This window comes from Crocuta crocuta, unplaced genomic scaffold (genome assembly GCF_008692635.1).
Source record: "Crocuta crocuta isolate KB4526 unplaced genomic scaffold, BGI_CrCroc_1.0 scaffold216, whole genome shotgun sequence".
Lineage (NCBI taxonomy): Eukaryota > Metazoa > Chordata > Mammalia > Carnivora > Hyaenidae > Crocuta > Crocuta crocuta.
In genome coordinates, this window is record NW_027531504.1 from 7,336 (window position 1) to 34,136 (window position 26,801).

At 39.1% G+C, this 26,801-nt stretch overlaps 1 protein-coding gene across 3 annotated transcripts in view; it reads left to right on the plus strand.

The window, feature by feature from the left end:
* Positions 1-24,767: 24,767 nt before the first annotated feature.
* Positions 24,768-26,801, plus strand: part of IGF1 (insulin like growth factor 1) — a 74,458-nt gene continuing 72,424 nt past the window's right edge. For 2 of the 3 annotated variants that reach the window (XM_077772171.1, XM_077772173.1), the window contains exon 1: positions 24,768-24,846. In XM_077772171.1, the coding sequence (XP_077628297.1) occupies positions 24,784-24,846 (63 nt within the window). In that variant the 5' untranslated portion in view covers positions 24,768-24,783. Of the gene's footprint in view, positions 24,847-26,678; positions 26,713-26,801 lie in introns of those variants that run through there. The other variant, XM_077772172.1, reaches the window with a different exon arrangement.

The following is a 26,801-nucleotide window of genomic DNA, read 5'->3' on the forward strand; positions in this document are numbered from 1 at the left end:
ATAGGTCTGTGGGTATAACTTTTGTCTAATGGGTAAACATCAATATACATAGAAAACCCACAATGTTTTTAAGACAATTTTTCTGGTGGAAGCACTACCAATTTAGATGGAAAGGGATAGAGTCTATACAAAACTAAAAGAGACTTATGGACTGGGATGTAGAATAGGAAAATTACTCCGCTGCAAACAGTCTACTGTTTAAGCAAAATAAGGGATAATTTAGAAGATGGAACCAAGAGTGAGAAGGTAGAGAGCTGTGGAGAACCATTTTAGAAAGTAGGATGAGCTCTAATCAAGGACCAACATATGTGTCTGGCTGGATTCCAAAATTATTATGGCACCAAACAGTTATGCGTTTCTTATTTTCCCTCTCTCTGAAAGACTATGTCTGTCAGGTTTTTAATGCCTGTGCCAAATCATATGTTTGGGTATAAGAAGAGCAGATAATTTGCCTCTCTAGTCATAGGTCTTCAGAGCAGTACTCAAATGACTGCACTTGATGCCATAATGAGATGAGATTGGGATTCTGGGAGAAGGGTATGGCACTCTATAAAAATATGATACTCTGTGACTTCTGAGGCTAGGCAGTTAAAGGTGATACAGCTTTTGCCTGGGTTATCTTGAACTACTCATACTTAGAATTCAACCACCATGCTATAAGGAAGCCCAAGCTCTCATCTGGAGAAGTCTCTGTTGAAATTGTCAGCCATGCAAGTGAGCCATCTTAGAAGCAGAACTTCCAACCTTAAATGTGCCACCTGATACCATGTAAAACAGAGATGAACTGTCTCGACTTAACCTTACTCAAATTGCAGACTTATGCTATAAATAAATGATTATTGCTTTTTAAGCCATTACATTTGGGGGTAGTCTGTCACATAGCAACAGATAACCGGAACACCTAACAAATGGTGGAGCTCACATTTGAACACAGCTATTCTAATTGTGGAGTCCATATTTGCTGTCGATACAGAGTGCTGCACTGCCCAGTATTCCTTGCAGGAAAGAAAAGGCATATTATTCAAGTGCTGTGTATATTGCTCACCAACAGCTCTCAGTTCTCAGGCTTTTACAGTAATTGCCCTTGACTGAAAAGAGACACCTTGCCTAAGGTCATGACTCCCTCCAGGAGCAGCCTGCATCCAACATCTGGTTGATGTAGAACTATGAAAGCTCAGCCTCCTTCCCCTGACTGGGCCGGCTCTGAAGGGCGCCCCAACTTCAGAGCTCTCTGAGGTCAGCTAAGGCTTTGCTCCTGCTGTGCCACAGCACAGCTTCTCTCTCTTCCCAATCTGCTTCTTTCACTTCCTCCACAGGTGCAGATCCTGAGAAACCTCCACCAAAACTTCCTGCATGCAAATCTCCATTTCAGAATATTTTTTCTTGAGGAACCCAACCTGCAATACTATTCTTATCTAATATTAAAATAGAATGAGATGTCTACAAAGGACACAAGCTGAAGGCATTCAAGCACAGGCACTTGATGGGAATAGGGTAGAGGGAAGTTGGTTTATGTAAATAACTTTTATTGATTGCCTGCTGCACAGGAATATAAAAATAAGAGACTGTCTTTATCTAGAAAAGCTTGCCATCTAATAAAGGATATAGGCAAACATGGAATTAAAATACAGTGTTATAAGTACTATGAGAGGGAAGGATTCTAACAGGTCCATGAGAACCCAAAGGACCTGGGAAAGTGTCTCTGTACTTTGAAATGCAGGAGAACATTAGAAGCATATAGGGATCCATAGAAATTGCTGAAAATAGAAAAGGATGAGAACTGGTAAGTGATACAGCTATAGAAGTTGGCATGAGCTGGACCATGAGAGACTTTACATACCCTGCTTAGTGGAACGTATTTTACTTTATAGGAAAATAAGGTTCCACTGAAGGGTCTCAAGAAACGGATCACTAGAGTTATATCCACATTCTAGAAAGACTACTATGGTCACATCTTGGAAGATAAATTTTAAAATGGCAAGACTGGAGACAGGAAGAGCATTTAAGGTTTGCTGTAGCAATGATCCAGATGTGAAATTATGATCTTTGTTGTTCTTCAGTGGTGCCGACTTAGAAAAATGGGACTTCTGTACCTCTCCCTCAACTCCCTGCCAAAGATTAAACCATCTAATCTGGGCAGTCGATGTTAAATGTGGCTATCTGGACTTATTAAACTGAGCAATTAGCTGATTAATCCTCTCTTCCAGGGAGAGGCTGAGAAGGCAGGAGAAACAGCAATAAGTCACCAGTTTTGTTAGAGAAAATTAGTTCCTCCAGCCTTCAGCACTCCAGAGAAAGCACAATTTCCTCAAAATGAAGATTTGTATTAGCCACTTCTGTGACATGCCACTGCCCAGCCAAATGTTGAGACATTCTGGGCACCCCTAAGTAGTGACTTCCCTGCCCCAGAGTGTCATGACCACTCAAGGGACTTTCCTCAAGGATGAGAACATTTCTGCTGGCAATGTCTTATCAAGAATATCTAGGCCAGCTTGTGCCAGAACTTATTTGTTGTTTGTGTTTGTCTTATTATTTTTTAAAAAATTTTTATGTTTAGTTATTATTGAAACAGAGAGAACAGAGCATGAATGGGGGAGGGGCAGAGAGAGAGGGAGACACGGAATCTGAATCAGGCACCAGGCTCTGAATTGTCAACACAGAGGTTGATGCGGGGCTTGAACCCACAAACCATAAGATCATGACCTGAGCCAAAGTTGGACGCTTAACCGACTGAGCCACCCAGGCGCCCCTATGTTTGTCTTAAAAACAGTTATCAGCTATCATTTCTTTGGTTCACAGGAAAGCAGAGACCTGAGAACAATGCTCAGTGGAAGAAGTCTGGAGGAGGTTGTTTCATGATGGCTGGGAATGGAATAATCTCAGCATTAGAGCATCTAAGAGTTCCAGAAAATCATATTCAATTCCCTTGGGATTAGAAGGTGGGAATGGAAGTAGGGAGAAAAGTTTCTATTTTGTTAACTACAATCTACACATACATACTTACACAACTACCCCAATTCACTTGACATTTTAATTTCTTAAAATAGGTCCTACTTGAGCACATTAAAAAATTATACAATACAACACGTTATATTATAAATAATATGTTTTTCTCTTTCACCTTGTCTATCTTGTCTCTCATTCTTCTCAATTGCCATGTTGGGGAATTACTGTGTCCAATTTCTTCTATATTCTCCCAGTGACATTCTACACACATATAAATATATACACATATATACACACGATTTTACACATATGGTAGTATACTATTCAAACCATTATTAATCTTGATTTTCTATGCTAATAATATATATTGATGATCTTTCTGTATCTGTACAGATAGAACCTTCTTATTTATTTAGCAGCCACATAGGATTCCAATATATGGTCGTATGATAATTTGTTTAATCAACCCCTTATATTGATGGACATTGAAACTGTGTCCAAAATCTTGCTACTACAAATAATTATACAGTGAATACCCTTGTGTGTATATGTGTATGTATTTGTGCAGATGTATGCATTTATCATGTGCATAAATTTATAGAATTGTAATTATTGCATGCAAGGGTATGGGCATTTAAAATTTTGAATTATAGTGCCAGGTAGGCCCTGTAGCTTTGCTCTCAATGCCCTACCATACCCTTTCCTCAGTCACTAATGGCTTCCTACTACAAGCACCTGCACCTCTTGGTCTGAGGGATTTCTGTGGCTGTCAAAGTGTATTTTGAGCACTCTCAGGTAGGCCAGAAAAGCTGGGAACTGAACATACCAAAGAGAAGTCCTCAGTTAATGACAAATAAATGCCCCACTTTCTTCAGATGGCAGGGAACATCTCTATACTGAGGTCTCTAGTGGAACTGAGCCTCAGCTATCCACAATGATAGCCCTCTCATTAATGTACCCTTTTATTGGCTTCCTTCCCTTTCCTGACCTTTACCAGTGCTACAGGGGATCACCTACTAGGTAAACTACTTGCCTTCAAATCTTTGTCTCAGGGTTTACTTCTGAGGAAACACGATTAAAAGTACACTCCATGAAAGTTGTGATAATTTGCACCTCCATGAACAATGTCTGACCCCCATCCCCATCTCAATTGTATCTCCACAGCAACTCACTATTGTTTTATTGGCTTTTTAATACATTTGTTCATTCATTCAATAGATACTTCTTGAGCATTTTCTATGTTTCAGGCACTTATCTGGCCCTGGATACAATACAAAGCACTAGAGATAAGACATACCTCCATTGCTTATATTCCTCCTCCTTTAAGTTGACACCTAAATTTCTTCTAAGAAAAGGAAGTCCAATATTATTCCACAGTCAGAGCAAAAGCATTGAAAATTCATAATCTTGACTAAAGAAACACACAAGTTAGGGATTCCAAAAATCTGTAATCAGCAGCAACAAGACTGATTATCAAATCCTCCCCAAGTCTGTAGACGGATGGGGTTGAAGAGAACAGGAGATGTCAGACCCTTGAAGTAGGTCAAGGGGACCTGGGACAGAAGACATTCTTCAGAGATTTTACATGGTGATTGAGACTAGGGTCTGGTCCAGGACAAAAAGAAACTGTAGTGAGCAAGCAATTCTGTCATATAGCTGCAAGTGTTCTGCTTTCATGATTTATGGACATGTTTTTGTTTTTCAGACTGCCTGTTTTAATAGTAAAGAACTTTATTCCCAGAGCACTAATTAATGGAGGTATTATTGTTCTTAAAAGAACAAGAAGGAAAGTCACCCCTATTCTGGATAAATGCCACAGTCTGCCTTCTCTGCTCCTAAACCAGGCTGCCAGGCTTTGCTGGGAAGAGTCTCTCCATTCTATAATCATGGACTCCAACCACAACTGGGCCCTGGGTGCTCTGAATATGACTTGCTGCTTGTCCATAGTCAACTTTCCCCCATTTTTCTCAGCAGATATTTTAAACTTTCTCCTTTCTCTTTAACCCCCTGAGCTTCTACTTTTTGCCTTAATCTAAAGAAACTTATTCCTATTTTAAGGAAAAAATGGACAATTGAAACATGTGCTCCTCCATCCACAAATCTCTCCACATCTGCTCCATCTTCTGCTCTCAATTACTGAGAGGACTCAAGGACCGCACCTATTTCTCAGGTCTCCTCCAACTCATTACTCTACAGCTCACTTCCTTTTTTTTTTTTTTTTTTTTTTTTAAAAATTTTTNGTCCATCCATGTTGCTACACATGGCCAGATCTACAGCTCACTTCCTATACCTCTTGCATCTTCAGCTTCTCAAGACTTCACTACAGGCCTTTGTTTTTAGAAAATAAACATGCCCAGATCTTTTCCAACTTTAAATAAAAGGTACTTTTTTTTCATTCCCTCTAATTCTCTCCCTATCTCATTTCTTTGATGATTTTATGCCTTGAAATAATTGCCTATCCTCACCGCCTTTACTTCTCCTACTAATCACTCCAAACTCCCTGCATCTTCATCCACCCACCACAAACACACATACTGTTCTCCTTTTCCATATTTTCAAGCCAAAGAAACTCCTTTCAAATTTCACCTTCTTTAAAGTTTCTATAGCAGTGGTTCTCAAAGGTGGTACCTAGACCAGCAATAAACAAACAAACAAACAAACAGCATCTCCTGGGAACTCCTGAGAGACTTAAACTCTTGGGCTCCACTCAAGACTTAATGAATTAGAAATGCTGGGTTGGGTCCAGCAATCTATGTTTTAGCAAGCCTTCTAGGTGACTCTGAGTTTAACACTTATAACCTCTTCTCTTCCTTTCCAAAATTCTTTCTTCATTTAATTTCTGTGAGCTAGATAGTGCTGGTTCTGCTTTTACATTTTAAGCTATTCTTTTTAGTCTCTGTTCCATTCATCCATAAATATGGTTTTTCCTAATGCTCTATTATCTCACTATCTGTCCTGCCCATGTGATGTAATCTATTTACAATACTTCAGTTACAACCTGCATTAGTCAGGACTCTAGGTTATAAATGGCAGAAAATGCAATTCAACTTAAGTGATGTTGAGCAATGTTAAACAAAAGATACAATTTATTGGTTCATGTAACATGTTTGTCTTGCCCCAGAATCTTAAATAACGTTATCAGGATTTGGCCTCTTTCATTTTCTCTCATACCTTGCTTCCATCCAAGTTGGTTTTGCTTTCAGTCCAGCTCCCTCTATGTGGTCCCTTAAAGCTCCAAAAGTACATGCTCTCAGTGCCATATTGGTTTATGTGCCCATCCTAGGCTAATCATTGTCTCCAACAAAGTAGAATATGATTGCTTCCTTAAACCTGTGTCATATCACCATTTCTTGAGGTAGGTAAACAAACTGGTGTTTATTTAACATACATTGAGCACTTACTATATACCCAGTACTGTTCTTTGTTCTAGGAATGCAACAGTGACCAACAGAGTCAACGTCCCTAGGCTCATGGAGCTTATATTACAGAGGGAGATATAGTCAATAAAGAAATAAAAGAAACAAAGAAATATAAGCATAGGAAGATAAGGGAGTGGAGAGTGATGAGGCTGCTGAGGGGGACAGGGTTAACTTCCCAGAGAGTATCAGGATGTTGTTAAAGAAGGAATAATAAATTTTAGGTGGATAAAAACAATAGATACATTCCCAGGTCTACATCTTTAACAATTATAATCAGTTGCCTATGGACCCTATCCCTTAACAGGAAAATGAAAATGTCCCAAACTGAAATCAACAAATGCCCTACTTTGAAGTTCCTACTCAGTTTTCTTTGAATTATTTTTCCTTTTTATGTGAATGATTTTTAAAAAACTATTAGGGATCAGTATCTTGTCTTCATCTCTTCAAATTGGAGGTTATAAATAACAAAAGATAGATTGGAAGCCTCACAAACAGGAATGGAGAGAAACTACAAAGACTTTTTTGAGAAATCTTAAGAAGTTTGTTGAAAGCTAGTCAGAGTGTAAAGAAATGAACAACAACTTATAAACAACAGAAATGAACAACTTCCCATGAACAATAACATTCCTATGAAGTCCCCCTCCAATTATCCAATGAAGTACTCTAAGTAAAATCTTAAATCTAGAATGACTTCATTTGTCCATCATCTCTAGCTTCTACCTGATGGTTCATGATATGAGCCAAACTGATTATCTAATTTCCCACATCAAGTTTCACTCACCAAATCTTGCAAATTCTGCTTCCCAAATGTTTTTGGAAAATATTCTCTGACCATCATTCCTGTGACCACTTCTCTAGTCCATGGCCCACCATCTCTTTTCTTACTCTTTCATCTGAATCCCACCTAGTCTTCTTGCTTGTAGTCTTGTTCCCTTCCTCAACATACTTCAAATTATTTCTGGAAAGGTCTGAGATTACCAAGCAGTACAACCTACTGTACTATAGACTGACTTGATGTTTGTGGGGGGAAAAAATCTAATGTGAGGCTGTTCATCCTGATTATGTGTTTTCTTTAGCCACATTCAGCTGCTAAGGTGCAGACTGGGGGTCAAGAGAGATTTAGAGTTGGGGGTTTTACTTGACAAATATGATGGAGGGATGGACAAGGTATATATACACATGGGATGGATTAAAGTGATGGGCCATGCAACCTAAATTGGTAGAGAGGGAAGCAAGGGCATGATGGAATAATAGACTGGGAAATATGGTAGAATCAAAGAACTGGATATCCCACAGGGGTTAAGAATGGTTAGAGGAAGAGTACTAAAAGAAGTAAAGTGGAAAGATAGAAGATGGTATGCAGGGAGTGGTATACTTGGAATGGACATTTTGGAGATGATTCTTTTTTTTCTTCTTCTCTGAGAACATGTTTATCTAGCATCTTCTGAAAAATGGAAAATGGATTCAATTCAATTTAAAGTGGAATCATGCTTTTGCATTGGAATTTTGAGTAATAATATTCAGTAACCTAAGTAAGTTGTGGCAAAAGCCACAAACCCCCAAACAGAAACTTGAACTCTGAACCCTAAGATTAAGTGTCTGATACCCTACCAACTGAGATACTCAAGATAGTAGTAATTGAAATAGCAATGTCTAGGATATAGTGTGTGCATGTGGAAGGCAGGTGATAGCTGAGACAGAGTGGAGGAACAGATGATTGGATGCAAGGAAGTCAAGGAGTTCAAAGACCACATTATCAGATGGATTGTTCATATGGATGCTATAGTTCTCAAAAATGGTGACGAGAACAATGATGGAAGGAAAGGCAATCATCCAGACAACAAATATTCAATGAATAAAGGGAAATGACCAGGAAGACAATGGGTAATCACAATAAGGTGGGAGAGAAGGTGCCATATTCTCATAGCTTGTGCTCCCCAGGAGCTGGAAGTAGAGTAGCTTGGGGAAGAAAGAGAAAAAAACAGAAAGTAGTCATGGGGAATAAAAAGGTCATCTGTCCATCATTTCCAGATCCTGCTGTTTATGAACTATAACATGAAAAAATAAAACAGTTTCAAGAGAAGACTAGGAAAAATCACTATCCTCAAGAGACAGATGGGTTTCAGTTAGAGCAAAAAGGGGAAGCAAAAGATGAAGAAATGGGGGATTTTGCTGATGACATGTCATGAGTTCCAGAGAGCATAGCTGAAGCATTTGGGGAAGGAATACAGAAGAAGACTGTCAGATTAAGGAACATGTAGAGCAGGATAAAGAGTGCTCATTATGAGATATGACCTGAAATGTAAATAAGGATCAAAAACATGATGGGGCAGTCCATGTGGTCTTTTAGAGTGAAGTTAGTAACCAGCCCTTATTGTAGTCTTTTTCTGAGACTAGTCTTTGAAGCAGTTTTCAGTAATGAGGTGGGAAGTATTGGAAAGCAACATGGTCTTGCTAAAAGCATGAGAAGCTCTGTTAGACTTATAAGGAACCCCAAAGCAATTCCTATTAATCTTTGCATAAACTGTAGCCTTTACAGGGACTGCTTGTATTTCTAAGTGAGGCTGTTCTCCTTAAGTACATGGAGTGAAGGGATTTGGGCCTTTACATCTTGACTCTTCTGATCCATTTTTTATGAATGCTCCCCACTTCACCTCAGCTAATTGTCTAGAGACTTAACATGGCAGAACAAAGACTACAGCTGCTACTCTCCTATTATCAAATCATCAAAATAAAATAAATACTAATATGTAATGGAATGTCTTTCTAAATTAAAGCTAACAAATATGACAGAGAGATCAATGTGACTATTTTCAGTTTGAATGAAATTTCAGAATCTGAAATTCTTTTGGATAACTATTAGGTGTCCATTGTGGATTAATGGCAAGGATAGTAAATTTTATAGTAGGTGATATTTCCTATGGACATTGCAATCATTGATATTAGCTAGCTTATCTATCAGGGTTTAAATAAATTTGAGAATACCCAAATCAGTTTGAAACAGGTCACCTTGACCTTGACCCAACTTTTCTACTAAACAGAGGCCATCAGGAAACTCTGTATACAGATAACACAAAAATAGGTTCCAAATTGGAAAACTTTATGTTAGTGGTTTGTACTAAATGTATACAAACATTCTCACACTAACAACATCTACTCTATTAGCACTTTTTTTGTGTGCCCAATCCGTGAAGTAGGTATCCATATCCTAATTTTATAGGTAAGTAGTTTTCTGGAGAATAAATAACTAGCACAAAATCATACCAACAATTAATGATGCTGCTGGGATTTAAGTCTCAGTCTCCTTCAACCTGGGACTATAGATAGGAAAGCTCAGAGAGCAATAAATGTCCAAAGCCACAGAACTAGTTGGCAATACTTCTGGGATTTAAGTCCAGGTCTTGTTTCAACTTCTGTGACACTTATTTGAGGGGCTGTTATTTACTCTTTCCAACACAATGCTTCTATGTCCCAACCTAGACCATCTTGAAGCTTGGCCTATCTACCCAAAAATCTATGTCTAAACTTTCTTTCTTTTAGTGTTACCTCTCTTTTGTGTGGCACACAATCTAGAAGAAATCTTTTTCCCAGGCAAGTGCCCATCAATGTGTCAAAGAGGCCATCCTATTTATTCATTTGCCTCTTCTACAAAGTGCCATATTAGTGAACATTTATAGCAAAGATACATTTCTTCTTTCTTGTTCTCTTGCTCAGTTGAGATCACTGTACCTCATTATTCTGTACATTATCCCTCATTAGATATCCCTTTCTCCATTTCAGTAAGATATCAAATGAATAGGCAGTAGGACTCGTGTTTTCTAAGGTCTCTTCCAACTCTAAAATGTCATGAGTCTCAATGGCATTTTTGCCATTCTTCTGATTCTTGTCTTGAAACTTGGTACATAAAGCACTGATAGCAGATATGTGCTTTCCCTGCTATCACACAACCCCCACCAAGGATATGCATAGTAATTATTTTAAGTGTTGGATTTGCATTTATATAGTTTCTTCTATGATGTCAAGTAATAGGTTTAGTCATGAAGAGGGAAGGTAGTCATGGTTTTCTGTGTTTGCCATCCAAGTTTCCAAATACTCAGTAGTAAGATGAAAAGATAATGTTGATTGTCCTGTCTTTGAGGCCAAGAATCAGTATGTATTAACAAGTGGTTCATGTTCTTCATCTAGATGTCTACAGATTGTCTGTTTTAGAAACTGTCTTGGCAATTTATCAGTTAAGCTTTGTCTATTGCAGCTTCTGATTTTCTATGAGTTTTCTCTAATAGCTTTCCACCTACATCTAACACAATTTTAGTGAAGTTCTATGAGCTAGATTAAATTATTTTCTGCCAATAAATTAAAATTGTCATAGTTATAATTCAGTAACATAAGAAGCAGTATCTGATTCACCAATAATTTGTGTTCTAAATGTTTACATACTCCAAGAAATCGTAGCTGCATGAAGAAGCTGAGGCCTATGGACATTAACTCACTTGCTAGAATATTGGCTATGAAGTCACACTATAATACACAAATCCCTTACTTTTATTCCAATTTTTTAAAATTTTTTTACTTTGTACCTACTTTTACAAAGTGCCTTTTTCCTAAATAAAAGCCTTTACTTCTATCCAGTTGGAATCAGACCTTTAGAAATTCTTACAACTGATAAACTGTGATTTCCCCTACTCCTCATAACAATGTATATATTTTTAATTCAGTGGGGAAAAGTTCAACAACAAAAAGGCAAGGAGAGAGAGAATTGAGGTGGTAGCTCGATGGAAAGGTAGAATCAAGACTGGAGAAGGGCCAACATATTTATGTGCCGTGACAATGATGCAGGAGGGAGGATTCATTGAGAATACAGGAGAGAGGGGAAGAATTTCTTGAGTGAGGTCCTTTAACAGGCAAGAGGGGATGCAAAGGTGGTTAGCTTCAACTAGAAGCATGGACATTTATATCTACTAGTGGGAAAGAAAACAATATACAGTATGTGGCTACAAAAAAATGGGTGGGCAGAAGAGTACTGTGGGAGGAGCTTGCAGGAAGTCTCTTATGATGCTTCTATCTTTCTGATGAAACAGGAAGTAAGGTCTTCAACTAAGAGGGAGGATGGTGGTAGAGGTAATAGAGAATTTGAGAAATAAGAGAAAATGAAAACCACCATCTATAAGCAGAAGTGAGTGAACAGATAAAGGAAATGAAATATGATTGCTATCCAAGGTCAGGGCCCCATTCTCCCCACTCTGCTGACCATAACAGTAAATATATACCACTAATCATATAATCTAGGAATTGATCATCACATGTTCAATTTAATACTTCATGGTTATATCATCTCGTGTGTGTGTGTGTGTGTGTGTGTGTGTGTGTGTTTAGTGTCTCTTAAATCAAGAGAGCTAGTTCCTCCAAGTCATAGATCATGTCATGTATTTCTCTGTGTTCTCCTGGTGCCAACTAAAGGAGCTGGGCACATAGCAGAGGTTCCATGAATGCTCACTGCATTCAGTTAGAACCATAGCCACTACCTCTCTAGAATCAGAAACTGACCTCATGTGGCAGCAGTCACAAGCATGATGCCAACACAGAAAGAGAATGTGGTTCAGAATGGTTGATTTTGAGCTGCCTGGCCTTGGAGCGTGGGGCTTTTGGCTGGAGGTAACAGTTAGGAGGGCATCAACTGAGATACACATATCTACACTGAAGAGGTGTCTGCTTTGTGGAGACTTCAGACTACAGAGGTGGCTTTGGAAGACTTACTGTTTCAAGTAATATCATCAGGAATGCATGACAAAACCTTATACGGCCCATGGCAAATACCATAAAATACAGTAAAATCTTTATCTGTGCTATTTAGAAAAGTTAACTGTTAATCCATTTGCTTGCTCATTTTTCAAGAACATTTGGATATTTGTTTCCTACCTCTGTGCTTTTAATTTATAGAAACTACAGCTTTAAATGAGGAAACTTTGATTCAACCCTTAGCATTAAGCTTATTCTGCCAGCTAAAAAGTTTGAGCAACTTGAGATTTGAGATTTTAGTTTGTATTATTGCTCCTTTAACTATGATTATCACAACAGGTAATTTCTACATGTCTAATTTTTTTTAAAGAACTACCTATAGATTCTTACATTTCCAATCTTATTTCAAATTTAAATTATTTACCATCTCTTGAGTCTAACTTATTTTCTACCTGCATTTAAAAAAAAAAGTAACTTTGGGTTCATGTTGTTTAGTGCCCACAGCACACTTTCCCTTTGCATTCCTAGGAGGCTTTTTTCAAAGTGCATCAGTGACACAATCAATTAACCCAGGTACTTGATAGAAGAATACAGCTAAAATAATATAGGCTGTATTCCTACTTCTTAGCATGGTGCCTATTATGTTCAATGACTATTTTATGAATGAAGGAATAAATATACAAATAAGAATCTGCATGTCTATACAAATGCATACAGGAGGAGAAGGGCATGAACAAGTGATATGGGAGCTTATAGGGATGAGTCATCACTTCTAGCCAGTGCAAGGGTGAGGAGGGTGTGGAAGAAACGGCAGGAGGATTAAGGAAGGATACGTGGAAATCACGGCAGAATTTTTAAGCCAAATGTGCTGAGGTTGAGGTAAAGGTTAAAATACCTTAGTAGGAGCTAAAGGTACAAATGGGGCAACACATGTCTAGAGTATAGTACGCAGTCTAATTTGGTCAGATGGACAGATGAACTTATGAAACAAGAGGTACATTGCTTTGTTTGCAAAGGTAAGTTTAGGTTTATTTGTAAAGGGCTTGAAAGTTGTGTTGATTTATAATAACTTTGGGGAAAAAAAGTTGGTGCGATTCAACACATTACCCTCCAGGATAGAGAACATTGTGAAGCAGATATCTACAGTCTAAGAGACTAAATACTTCTTTTATTTTTTTTAATATTTATTTATTCATTTTGAGAGAAAATGCAGAATCTGGGGAGGGGCAGAGAGAGAGGGAGACAGAAAATCCCAAGCTGACTCCTTGCTGTCAGCACAAAGCCCAATGCGGGGCTTGAACTCACAAACCATGAGATCATGACCTGAGCTGAAATCAAGAGCTGGATGCTTAACCGACTGAGCCACCCAGTGTCCAGAGTCTAACTTCTTCTTAAGATGACTCTTTAGAGGTTGCTTAAAATGCCTCCTTTTGGAGGACATTTTGAAATGTAAGCAACACAACAAATAGAAGCCTCTTGTTCTGATTGTGCAGGACACTGAAAGGTCTGATTTTACAAAGTTTGGATACTCAGTGATACAGTCAAGGTGATTTCTATCTGCATTTGCATTCCCTGTCCCTAGAAATTTTCAGCAAAGGTCCATTTGACAGTGGAAATGAGCATGGGACCATGAGACTAAACTGAAAAAGAAAGATCTCAGATGGAAAGGTCCTTCAGTATTGCCTTTGCTTGCCCTTTCTTTTCTTTTTGTCTTTCTTCCCACTGCTTTTTACATGTTTGTTTTGTTTTGCACACATACACTTACTTAACTGGAACTATGAGATTTAGCATTATAATTCCACATGTATCATATTTCAAGTGTTTCTTTGTCTTTGTTACTAAAATCAGATTTCCTGGGCAAGGAGAAAGCCTCCACTCTGCTCCCAGAAGATAATTGGGACATAATGAACATCTGGAATGTATACTCGGCTTCTTTACGTGATTACTGATAGACCCAATCCTGTTGCGTTCTTCTAGGACTATAAAACCGTGTTAACATGGTTACATCACACACTTCAGCTGGTTTGTATAAGGCTGATTTTGTCACATGATATTTACTTTAAAAAGTAAATGATAGTCTCATTCAAAGTGATGCTGTAACTCAGGGCACCCATGTCAGCCCAGCCCTGGCATTTCCTGCCCATTTTCTGGACTTAACCAAATTACTTAACACTGAGCTATGTAAACATATTCTCCAGGCAGCATAATTTAGTAGTTTCAGGAGAATGAAGCTTTCTCCAGTTTGGGGTGACCCCAGCTTCAGTGTAGATAGCTGGTATGCCTCAACTGAGGAGTTGGATCTTCTAGTCTGTTTTGGAAATGGCTTTCCTTTCACAAAGAAAATCCCTCTTGTGTAGGCTAACACAGCTGAGTCTGGCATGTTTGGGACATGGTTGCCGGTAAAATTTTTCAATGGAGCTCAATGAAGATCCTGTGGAACTGTTATTTATAAACTGCAAAAATGCAAATTTATCACCACTGATGCTAAGTGCTGACGATTGCTATTGTCTGGTTATTCCTGACTACAGTTAGCATCTGTTCTTGGTTCTTCTCTCCCACTGAAAAGATTCCCTTCATTCCCAAGGAACTTGGGGTTTTATGTCTTGTCTATTTTGTGTTATGGTCCTAAGAGTTGGTTAGGTTTAGATCATAAGAGTCCCTTGCCCCACCGAGACTGTCCATGGGTGCAACACTGGCAAATTGTCTCTTGTTTGACAACACTTGCTTATCTGAAAAATCCACAAAAATGAGTGGGTAGGAAAAGTTCAGATGTTGGAAAACTTGACCTAGATAGCTACTTGGGAAAAACAGATGCCCTCACTTAGCAGCCCCAGCCTCTCTTCAAACCCTAAAAATGCTACAAATGCCTCTGGATGTCTCTTACTTTCCAAAGTAATGGAATGAGTTCAACAACCTTGGCACCTTGAAGAGCAACTAGGCACTCCAGGATATGGGCTTGCTACCTTGATGGGAACCCAAGCAGGGAAGGAGCCAGCCAGTTGGATTGGCAGTGACCTAGCCCCAGCAAGATCCAAATCTGAAGTCACTATCTTCCTTGTGAAGAATCAGAAATGGAAAGCCATAGAGCAGTTGATTAAAGTGAAATAGTTCAGCAAGTATTCATTAGCCAGGAAAATAATGGAAAGAAAGGGGCATGTAAATGAACACAAAGAAGAACTGGGAACAAAAGGCCAAAATACTAGTTAGTGAGCATACAGTCTGGTCAAAGCAACCTACCTTGAATCGCAGAAAAGTCAGCAAGAATTTAAGAACTGTCCCTAATCTATCCTGAGGTCCATTTGTGAATTTCCAGACAGGAAAAGTAATAGCTTTCTGAGAACACTCAACCTGCACTGGTTCTAAGGCAAGTTGAGAGGGATTTGCTATGTTATCCACCCCAGAACAACCTGTAGTTGTTTCCCAACCTTAAGAAGTATAGACACCAACAACTGAGTTTGCCCTAATGTCTAAGAGTCTAAGAAGTTGAGCATAAATTACCATCAAATAGGAAATGTTAAGATCTTAATATCTCATTGGAACAAGTTTATATAAATCAGAGTAGAATTCAGTAGGTAGATATTTGGCAGTGTGAGTCGCTTTACCGCAGCTGCCCACATGTACATCCCAGAAAATCTATACTCTGTTCTTACTGCAATCAGAGGAGTAGAAGTAGCTTCCTGTCTGAGGCAAGCTCCACCTGAGCTTTTGGTTGGCTTGTGCTCTTGTACCTCTTGCTTCCTGAGAGTAACCGTCTATTTATTTAGTTACTTGTTTTGTGTATTAGACATAACACAGTATAGTTAAAATTCTGTAGGGACTTGTTTTCTTCTCTATGCTTCTGAGGCAGCAGCTCAGGCTGAAAGTAAGCATAATCTTTCTTTGTTAGTTTCTCCTAAAATGGTACAAACATGTCTGTAACCAGACTCCACCCTAAGGGCTTCTCTCTGAGCTTTTCAGGCTGGCTATTTTAGAAATTACTATTACAATTATTCTAAATTCATGTTTATAATTAATTATCCCTTTATTGAGCAGCAAGGAAAGTACAATATTGTACAATGGGGGATGTAGAGATTATACAACAAAATACTGAAATGGATCATCCATCTACTAAAAATGTGTAAACCATGTAGTGTTGTATAGTAGACGAGTATGAATTTGAATCCTGGCTCTGTAATTTACCAACTATGGGACATTAGGAAAATCATTATGTTCTCCTAGCTCAATTTTCTCTTCATTCATCCAAAAAATATTTTTGAGAATTTGATTATGTTCCAAGAACTGTGCCAGGCACTTTGAAATGAAAGTGGTAATAGAGTATTTCATTGGGATATGTGAGAATTCGGTGATACAATTAAAGTAAGATGAAACAAAGAACTGAATATAATATGTACTTAATGATACTAGTAGTTATTTTCATTGTTAATTAACAAATATATATTGAGAACTTATTAAAAAGCAAGCACTATGCTGGGACTAGGGATATGCTAGTGGACAACAACAGGTTATGAAGAAGCCATGATGAGCCCTAGCAAGAGAGGAGGCTACTGGGAAAGGGGGTGTTTTGAATGGGAGAAGAGAGACTTAGATGTAGCCAAGGGACTCTGAGGAGATATGAAACACATGAACATGGTATTTGAGGAGGATGGTCCTAGAAATTAGAATTGGCTAGAATGACATGAAGAAAGGCTGGTTAGAAGCCCATGCAGTAATCCAGGAATTCGTTAATACAATCTAAAACAGTGGTGGGCAACTGAGATACCACTTCACGCCAGTCAGAGTGGCCAAAATGAGCAAATCAGAGGACTCTAGATGCTGGCGAGGATGTGGAGAAACGGGCACCCTCCCACACTGTTGGTGGGAATGTAAACTGGTGCAGCCCCTCTGGAAAACAGTGTGGAGGTTCCTCAAAAAAGTAACAATANTAAAATAATAAAATAAAACAGTGGTGGGCAAATTGAGAGGAAGAGGCCAAACTTCTTTAGACATTATAAAGGAAGGTGGAAGAATGAGGGTGAGATGTGATGAGTGAGTGCATATCAATGCCACATAAGCAAGCCAAGACCAAGACAGTAATCATAGAAGTTTAAAAGATTTGTAGAGGTAAACCGAGTTACTAGATACACATCTACTCAAACACACACACACACACACACATGCTACACAGTCAGTCAATACTAAGGACAGATAGCACCTATCAGTGATGTCTTCAGTAACATTTTTAAGACTTTTCTTGACTATAAAAGTAATACCTTCTGAATATATAATAATAATAATAATAATAATAGGAAAATGCAGAAGAGTATTAAGAAGAGTGTTAAAATATTACTTATCATCTGGAATCTGAAAAAGCCACCAGCCCCAAAAAGCCAGGCATGGAGTCAGTCTCTTGGGGCAGAAGCATGTGAGAAACTTCTCTCCCACTTTACAAAGAGGCAAGACAGCACCATAGGCCTGAAACTTCTCTCCAGTGATTAAAATAGCTATTTTAAAAATAAGGGAATGAATACACTTATTATCTAGAGAAACTAAGCACCAATGTTTATGAGTGTGATTGTGTGTATATATTTGAGTTGTATGAGTGTGTGTATGTGTGTTATGTATACCTGTTCTAGTTAGTGGTAGGGAAAAAAAAACTATTGTTTTCTTTCTGTCACCAATGAGAGGCATTCTTCATAAAATATAATGACATGGACAAGGCAAGTGCCCTGTGACTTCCTTTTATCAATAATCAGGGAATAGTGAGTACAAGAGCCAAAGGTTTAAGAAAACCATATAGGAGGAAAACTTAGAATTGGGAAATATAATCCATTAACTTGAGTTTTCTTTTCTGCTGGGAAAAGACCATTATTATTGCTCAGTTTTAGTAATGGAAGACTAGTGAATGTACCTTTGGAGAACTAGAGGTGTGATGATAAATATATATGGCAGCTTGGCTAAGCTGCAGTACCCATATATTTGGTCACATTCTAGATGTTCTGTGAGGTTAATTTTTATTTTTTAATTGTTTTTAAGTTTATTTATGTATTCTGAGAGAGAGAGAGAATGTGCAGGAGGGGCAGAGAGGGAAAAAGACAGAATCCCAAGCAGGCTCCACACTGTCAGTGCAGAACCAAATGCAGGGCACGAACCCACCAACCATGAGATCATGACCTGAACCAAAATAGAGTTGGAAGCTCAACTGACTGAGTCACCCAGGCACCCCTGTGAAGGTAATTTTTAAATGACATTAACATTTAAATCAGTATACTTTGAGTAAAAGTAGATTACCTTCCATAAAGTGGGGAGGTCTCATCCAAGTAGCTGAAGGCCTCCATGGAAGAAGAGGGAATTCTACCAGCAGAGTACCTTTGGATTCAAACTGCAACTCTGCCCTGAGTCTCCAACTTGCTGGCCTATCCTGTAGACTTTGGACTTGCTAAGCCTTCACAATCATATGTACCAATTCCTTAAAATGCATTGAGAGAGAGAGAGATCTTATTGATTCTGTTTCTCTAGGAGAACTCTGATCAGTACAATTGCATTTAAATATTTATTTTGAGTTCTAGAGGAAGCTGAGGCCTACAGCAGGTGTTGTGAAAAATAGCAAAGTATGTTGTAGGCATATCTGAATCCCTGCCTGCAAGGTGTCTGTAGCCCAACTTTCACTCCACGCTCTCAAAGAGAAAAACAAAACTTCCCTGATTGACCCACATAAAGAGTGGGATGCTCTGATGAACCAGCTTTTTATAGCAAGTTCAGGGCTCACCAGAAACAAGACCTTTCTGCTTCCACCCTTATTGTGCAAAATCCTTCTCAAGTATAATTATTTCATTTTTCCATTAAAACCTACTTACCAAAGTATAAACACAAATTAATCTTTCAAAATGGAAGCTCTGGCAGGGCGACTGGGTGACCAGTAGACACCTCAGTTCTTCTTACCTAGCACTGCTCGAATTGACCTATGTTATAATGTAACCCAGGCCTGTTCCTGCATATTTACCTTAAGGCAAGATGTTATTCCCAGAGTTAATCACAGATTCAACTACATACAAATCTTTGTGTCATGAGAGAACTAAGGCTATTTTCCAGTCTTGCAGCCAAGCAAGGGCTATTGATGTGAAGATAATACAAAAAGGTCTCCACAGTGCAGAAGTCTGAGGGCACAGCTACAGCCTCATGCCCCACATCACCCCAAACCTGGGAACCTCCTCATTCCCATATAATTTGTCCATGTTGTTCCTTCTGCCCAGAATAGCCTTTACTGTTTGTTTGTTTTTTTCCATCTCGGAGGTGAACTCATGCCTCAAGACCTAACTCAAATGCTATTCACTCCTCCAACCTTTTTACAACATCTCTAAGCTCTATGAAAGACTGGAATAAAAATAAGTGTGAGCTTAAAGCGTATTTAAATTATCAAGAAATGTAATTAATACATTTATACGGTAGTATTTTTTATATGCAGGGTCTTTGTTCCCTACTTTTTCATTGTGGCTATGTACTTTCCCCCCAACACATGGCAGAGTCTACTGCAGTGATTTTCAAACACGAGACATTCAAATACCAATTACACAGTTTTTTTGGTCATAACCGTTAGCCACCTATATTGTTTACTTACTTAAAACTTTTTTTCTTAACTTGATTTTTTAAAAGTTAGATACTAAGTTAGATTCTGACAGCATCTGAGATTTAAAATATCTATTTCAAAAACAACATCACTTGCCCTAAAAAGAAATGATCCTTAAAAATAAACACCACGAAAACAAAATAGTACTATTAAATTATGGATGAAACCATTGCATGCAAAGACTTGGGTTTAAGGTCCATGGTTTTTTTAATTTTTTGTTTGTTTGTTGTTGTTGTAACCAGACAGGAAGATTAGCAAGTGTTACAGAGGCAGTGAAGACAGACTAGTACCAAACTGAGAGTTTCTCCCTGGTAAACTTAGGGTGGAAAGAATTGACAGTAAAACTATGTCCACACTTATGTGACTCTTAATGCCCTGTCTTTGACCATCAGTGTAAAAGTCCATATTTTGAAATGTGATGAGCATAGAGCAGACAGGGAGAGTGGATTTGAGATCTATTTACAAGCACCTAAATTTGTTTCATTAAACAAGTAAGTCAATTTTCAATCGATGCACCTCCTTCATTTTTCTTATTCACCCTCAAGAGTATTTATTATAGTTTTCACATGAAATAGTTACCTTGATTATCACTTATTTTCCAGACTTTCATTAAATCAACAAAATGTTTTGAGCCCATACCAGGAGCTCAGCATTGGGACTGTAGCCTCGGGGAAGACATATGTGCTCTCACTATCATCTTTCTTTCTCCCCTTAGCTCTCTTCTCCTTTTTAAAACTACAGCGAATCAACGACTCAGCTTATTTATTTCAAAAAGATGAAAAGATTAAAGATTAGTGCAGCTTAACGTCTATTTGAATCCGGAGATTTTCAAAACGCCCCACTCCTCCCAAACTCCACACGTTAACTGGGAAGATTGCCCTGGCACTTTCCCTGCAGGCCACTAGGCGGCGCGCACATTTTTCGATTCCAAAAGAAAGTGCGTATGTGGGTACTTCTCTGAAGTTTGGAATTGGTGTCTCCTTTTGCCACTTTCTATTCAACTTGGGGCAGTTGTGGAGCCCTCAGGTTCTCGGGCTCCACCAAGTCATCCTCGCCCCATGCAGTGACTCCTTGTCTGCCGTTATGAAGAATTCTTTTGCTCACAAACCACAACAGTTTTGCTTCTGTTGTCAGCATTTGCCCTTTTAACATTTTAGAAGAAATGGGATCCAAGTTTGATGTTGAAAAGAAAGCACTGATTTATTTAGTGAGAAGATCTCTTCTCCCAATTACCGTTTTTCCTAGCTGTGGGGAAAATGCTCCTCTAAGGATTTAAAGCAGCTCTCTTGAGCTAAAGATCGTCCTGAGGAATAACAGAGCTCCTTCTAAGCGATCTTTTGGAGCTGACATCGGCGCCCTCGTTCAGCAGCGTGCTGTATTTTTGAGGTCCAGCCTTTTTCTCTGAGTTTTACATTCTGAATTGACAAGCCCTTGATTTCAAACATTGCAGAATACATTCCCAGACTAACTGTCCCTATGAGCCATGATCCGAGACATACATCCAGGAGTTCCCTATGTTCTTTGCCTGGTAGGTGGTCCTAGAACCTTAAACCTCACGCTTTATCTGATCCCAAAGTCCCCCTTCCTTCTAAATATCCATTCTGAGCATTTCTTGGGAGTCAGCAAAGCCATTAATGAAATAAGCTGTAAATATGCCCTATTGCACATGGATATAGAATTACCTTTTGGATGAGCTCCTCTGCAGTTGACTTGGGGAACGCTGGGAACATGTTTGGAGCAAAAAGAGTGAAGACTGGGCCTTGCCCACTGCTTTGTGTGAATCTGTCAGCCTATTCTTTAAGGAGATGAACAACTTTCTCTCTTTCTTTCTTTCTTTCTTCTTTTTTTTTTTTAAAGAGAGGTGTCAGAAGCCTTCTGAGGCTGCAGCTTTATGCAAATACACTACTCCAGAAGCCGGCTTTAGGGGAGAGTTATTTATATCCCATAGGCATTACACATGCAAAAGGTGAAACTGTGAATCTCTGAATTTCCAGGAGTGGATGTTCTCATGATGAGCACATCCTTGCAGTTAGCTATTTTGGTGGCACACAATTCCCATACCTAACTGTCAGATTGTTCCAGACAGGAGACTACATAATCATTCAGTAATTTTAGAATGACCCTGTATGTTTCTCTCCCAGTGGGACTTCATGACCTGAACTTTTCCGAGGATCAAATTTACCACCATCTTGGACTGTCCGGTACTAAGTACATTTCATTTCTGTTTCCCCTAAACAGGTACAGTCCTCAGTTATTAAAAGGTAATCATGTGGCACATTTATTGCCTTTTTGCTTTCATTTTGACTCCTGGAATTAGCAAACAAAATGGTCATTTCTCTAGGAATTATTGCTCCGCTCCATTGCTGGCTCACCCTACCCAGAAGTACAGACCATTTTCCACGTCGAAGTATACAATAATCACTTCAGGAAATTGCTTTCCCTATTGGAAACTGAGAGCTCACATCGGAATGTTTCCACAGCACAGCTGATGATAATTACGACTCACTGAAATTTCAGTTTTCTTTGATTGTGACATAAAAACTGGGACATAAATTAAAACCCAATTATCCTTTAAGGGTAATTGGGGTTATAAAACCAAGAGACTGTGAGTCAGTGTGTCGATATCGCAGGAGCACAGTGTCTGATGGAACAATATGTGTTCTGTATCCCAAACAGCCTTTCACGCGAAATGATTGGGGATAAGGTGATCTGTGTACAATGCATATGCTGAGAGAATACGTCAGACTGGTTTACAGCCTTGGAGAAATGCAGTGAGCCTCTAGGACATCTTGGAAAGATTAAAATATGCTAAAACTGCAGTCAGAACGCCCTGGCCTTCACCTGTGAAGGTGTCCAGTGATGGAGCAAGGCACTCAGCATCGAGACTCCAGCCAGTACCTGACTGCGCACTTGGAAAATGCAGCTCTTTCCACCTGGGGAATAGGTACAGCTCTTTGGCTCAATACAATCTACAACATCAGAGTCCACGAAAGGGTGGGCTTTGTTTTTCACAAAGGGCATGATCCACAAAGGCTGCAGAAAATATTTTTGGTAAATCATGTCATAAATTAAGTGCACAAAGGGGAGCTCATTAAAGGAAGATCTGAGTTATTCTTTAAGGACAGGAATTGCCCACATACTCGTGGCTGCCAACCAGGCTACCTCCTGCTGGTGTGTATTTGTGTACACTCTTCAGGTCAAATTGTATCCAGTGAAACTTCCCAACGTTGCACCCCAAGCCCTCTCGAGACACATCTCTCATTCTGGCTTTTCAAGAGTTTCATTTCCCTGTATTTCTAGAGCATTTGTTACTCCCTCTCGGTGTGTACTGTTTGTATTTTTGAAAGGGCACATACCCACCACAGGACAGTGACATTTTCCTCTCTGGCTCTGCCACTCATCTGAAAGCCCTGGTGGGGCCTTGACTGTGATGCATGCAGTTGGGCACATAGTAGCCACTCACTAAATGATGCTGAATATAATGCACCATCCAAACAGCAGAATTCCAGATTTCCAATTTTTCTTTCTGGAAGGTAAACATTGCCACGAGTTATTAACTACACAGAAGACTTGACCAAACCCAACCCCCTTGCAAAACCAACCAGGTTTTCCTTTGAGGGCACTCACCTCTGCAAACAAGTTTCTGGCCCCAGGACGACATAAAGGTCCAGACTAGGGTTTGGAGCAGACCTCTGTTTTTAGTTGTTGCGTCAGGCTCATCGAGTCCCCTGAAAATCACGAGAGAGAAACACAAGGTCCAGGTTATTTCCACCAACCCTGGGAAACCATGCCTGGGTAGACATCTAGGGAAAGTGTTATGTCTGATCTGGGCTTTTGCAACCTTATTTCATAATCTATTTTCTTATCTACTATCTCGCAAAACCAAAGAGCAATTGGTACAAACTGTATTGACAAAAGATCAGAACTTGATTCTCAATGGCAAAGGCAAGTATACATTATAAATAGCAAAACAGCTGGCTTGGACCATGTTGCCGGCCACTCATCCAGTTGAGGGATTTGAATGACATCATAACCCTTGAGAGGGTATTGCTAGCCAGCTGGTGTTATTTAGAATACACAAACATTGGAGAAAGAAAACACACACACACACACACACACACACAGGTTCAAGTTATGTAGAAAAACATGAACAATGGAAAAATAGTCCTGCCCCTCAGGTGCCCTTCCCCTGGTGGGTGATAGGAGGCCTAGTAGAGAAAGGAAGAAAAAGATTTTATTTTTTCAGTTGGCTTTACAGCTCAGCAAAGTCTTTGCCCTGTTGCGGGCAAAAAGCATGAGACAGTGTCCTAAAGGGAGCCAATTGCAATGCTGCCTGCCCCTTTTCTAGGTTCTAGGAAATGAGATCATTCCCCTTGCTTGGCAACTAGGACAAGGGGTCACCCCAGTGCTATCTCCCAACCTAGTTTACCCTGGTCACTTCAGGGTTAAAATTGTAGCGTTTGCTTGAGTTGATTTTTTTCTTCATTTCTTTTTTTTTTTTTTAATTTTGCATTTGCTCTAGAATATAAAAATGCTTGCCCATCCTCCATTGTATGTTCCTTTAATACCGGTAAGGTGTATTAGCAGATGTGTGTGTCTCCCTGCCCAGTAGAAAGTTAATCAGAGAACAGATCCTTATTTTCTATGGCAGCATCAGTATTTTAATGTCTGCTAACCCTGTCACTAACACACATTCTTTTAAGGGAAAAAAATGCTTCTGTGCTCTAGTTTTAAAATGCAAAGGTATGATGTTATTTGTCACCATGCCCAAAAAAGTCCTTACTCGATAACTTTGCCAGAAGAGGGAGAGAGAGAGAAGGCAAATGTTCCCCCAGCTGTTTCCTGTCTACAGTGTCTGTGTTTTGTAGATAAATGTGAGGATTTTCTCTAAATCCCTCTTCTGTTTGCTAAATCTCACTGTCACTGCTAAATTCAGAGCAGATAGAGCCTGCGCAATGGAATAAAGTCCTCAAAATTGAAATGTGACATTGCTCTCAACATCTCCCATCTCTCTGGATTTCTTTTTGCCTCATTATTCCTGCTAACCAATTCATTTCCAGACTTTGCACTTCAGAAGCAATGGGAAAAATCAGCAGTCTTCCAACCCAATTATTTAAGTGCTGCTTTTGTGATTTCTTGAAGGTAAATATTTCTTACTCTTTGAAGTCATTGGGGAATTTTCTTTAAATTGTGTACTGTTTGCTTCTGCCTAGAAATGTTATTCACTTTAGAATTTTCATTGTTTCGGAACTGGGAGTTATTTATAAATTGCTGAATATGCATTTCTGTGGGATCTGAAAAAATAGCTCCGGGAGATGGATGCCTTTGCACAGATATCTGTATGAGTAGAAACTATTGCAAGGTACTTATGCTAAATCCTCCACTTCTGCAGGGCTTCACTGGTGTCATTATAGAAGATTCCTTTAAATCCTGTCTATGGTTACGGGCTAGAGAGCATGGATATGAACTTTTGGATTTTTTTTGCAGGTGCAGATGTTTTATTTTTAAGACCATGTTCGCGCGTGTGTGTGTGTGTGTGTGTGTGTGTGTGTGTGTGTGTGTGTAACTTGTCAGGACTGGACTTTTTATTACATAGCATGCCACATACGAAGAATTACCTTTCAGATGATATTAAAGCTTTTAAATATGATCTTTGGAGCTAAGGTCCCAGAACTCTCTGCACTTATGCCCAGAGAGTCAAAGTTAGAGTGAAGTTTAATTTACTCTTCTGAAAAAGAACTCCTTGACAATTCTTGCTGACCTTGCATATTCGTATAATTTAAACAAATGCATACTGTATATACGGAAAGCGGAAACTTTCTAGCAACTGCATGTCCAAGTTTTCTCTTTTGAAGAGGACTTTCATGGGCGAAGTTTGGACTTGGGGTTTCGTATTGTAAAACTCTGATTTTGTACTCAGTGTTGTAAAGTCTCTTTAGGTAAATTTGGCTGCTGTTGTTAATGCCAACTTCTTGTTTCCAATCACTGGCCCTAGTTCAAGTTTCCATTCTCAGCAAAATTATATCCTTCAAGACTTGTGTTTTTCCAATTTGCAAGCACTTTTAAGCCGCTGTCACTGGCTTCTTGATGCAATTGCCTAAGAGCTCAATTCATAAAACATCCTGCACTTAGTACAGCATTCATTTGCTGCTTTCAAATACTCCACCACTAGGACTTTTCTTAGTCAAGTAAGTGGCTTTGGAGTTAAGGATACGGGTTTGTCAGGCACCTGATTCTGCTACCCTCAGGATGCAAAGCCACATGATGGCTACTTTGCTTTTAAAAGAAATGAAGTCTCTATATATGTATACACGTATGTGTGTGTGTATGTATATGTGTATATACATATGTGTGTGTATACACACACACACACATACACACACATGGTCTTACACCTAGGGTTTTTGTCTCCCTTCTTAGATGATCATAAAAGAGGTTGTTGAGTGTTATCTCTGCATTAATTACAAGTTTGGAAAACTGTCTCCAGATGAACTTTTCAGAAGTAAAACTCGGAATAAGTTATTACTTTCCCTCCATTCCTGGAGCAATAAGTGGTTTGAGAGAGCCGTGTGGTCCTTCAAATGTAATTCAATAAGTAAAGATGTCCTGCCTAGAGACAGCATTCACAAGTTGATTGTACTGAGTCTCAAGATACTTGCAAGTGTTTGAGCCAGAGGGAAGAGGGTAAAGCAGAAGACTGGAGCTTGGGTCCCTGTTCAGGGTGGCTACAATAGGCATACAATGGAAATTGGTGCCTTGATTGGGGGGAAAAGATTGACTCAAATACCAGCTGTGCAATTTGTTCATTGTTTGAATGGACAAAAGGCAGTTTACCCAGGCTAATAGCATACCTGCCTGGGTGTCCAAATGTAACTAGATGCTTTCACAAACCCCACCCACAAAGCAGCACATGTTTTTAAGTCCTGTTTTCTATTCACATCAGCCTCATAATACCCACCCTGACCTGCTGTAAAAGATCTGGAACAAACAAAAATGGTTACACCTACAGTGAGTATTTTCTTATGACTATTGCCCTGAAATTTTGCTGGGCATTTTCATTGTAGCCCAGACATCTGGAATCAGTTGATATTCCATTT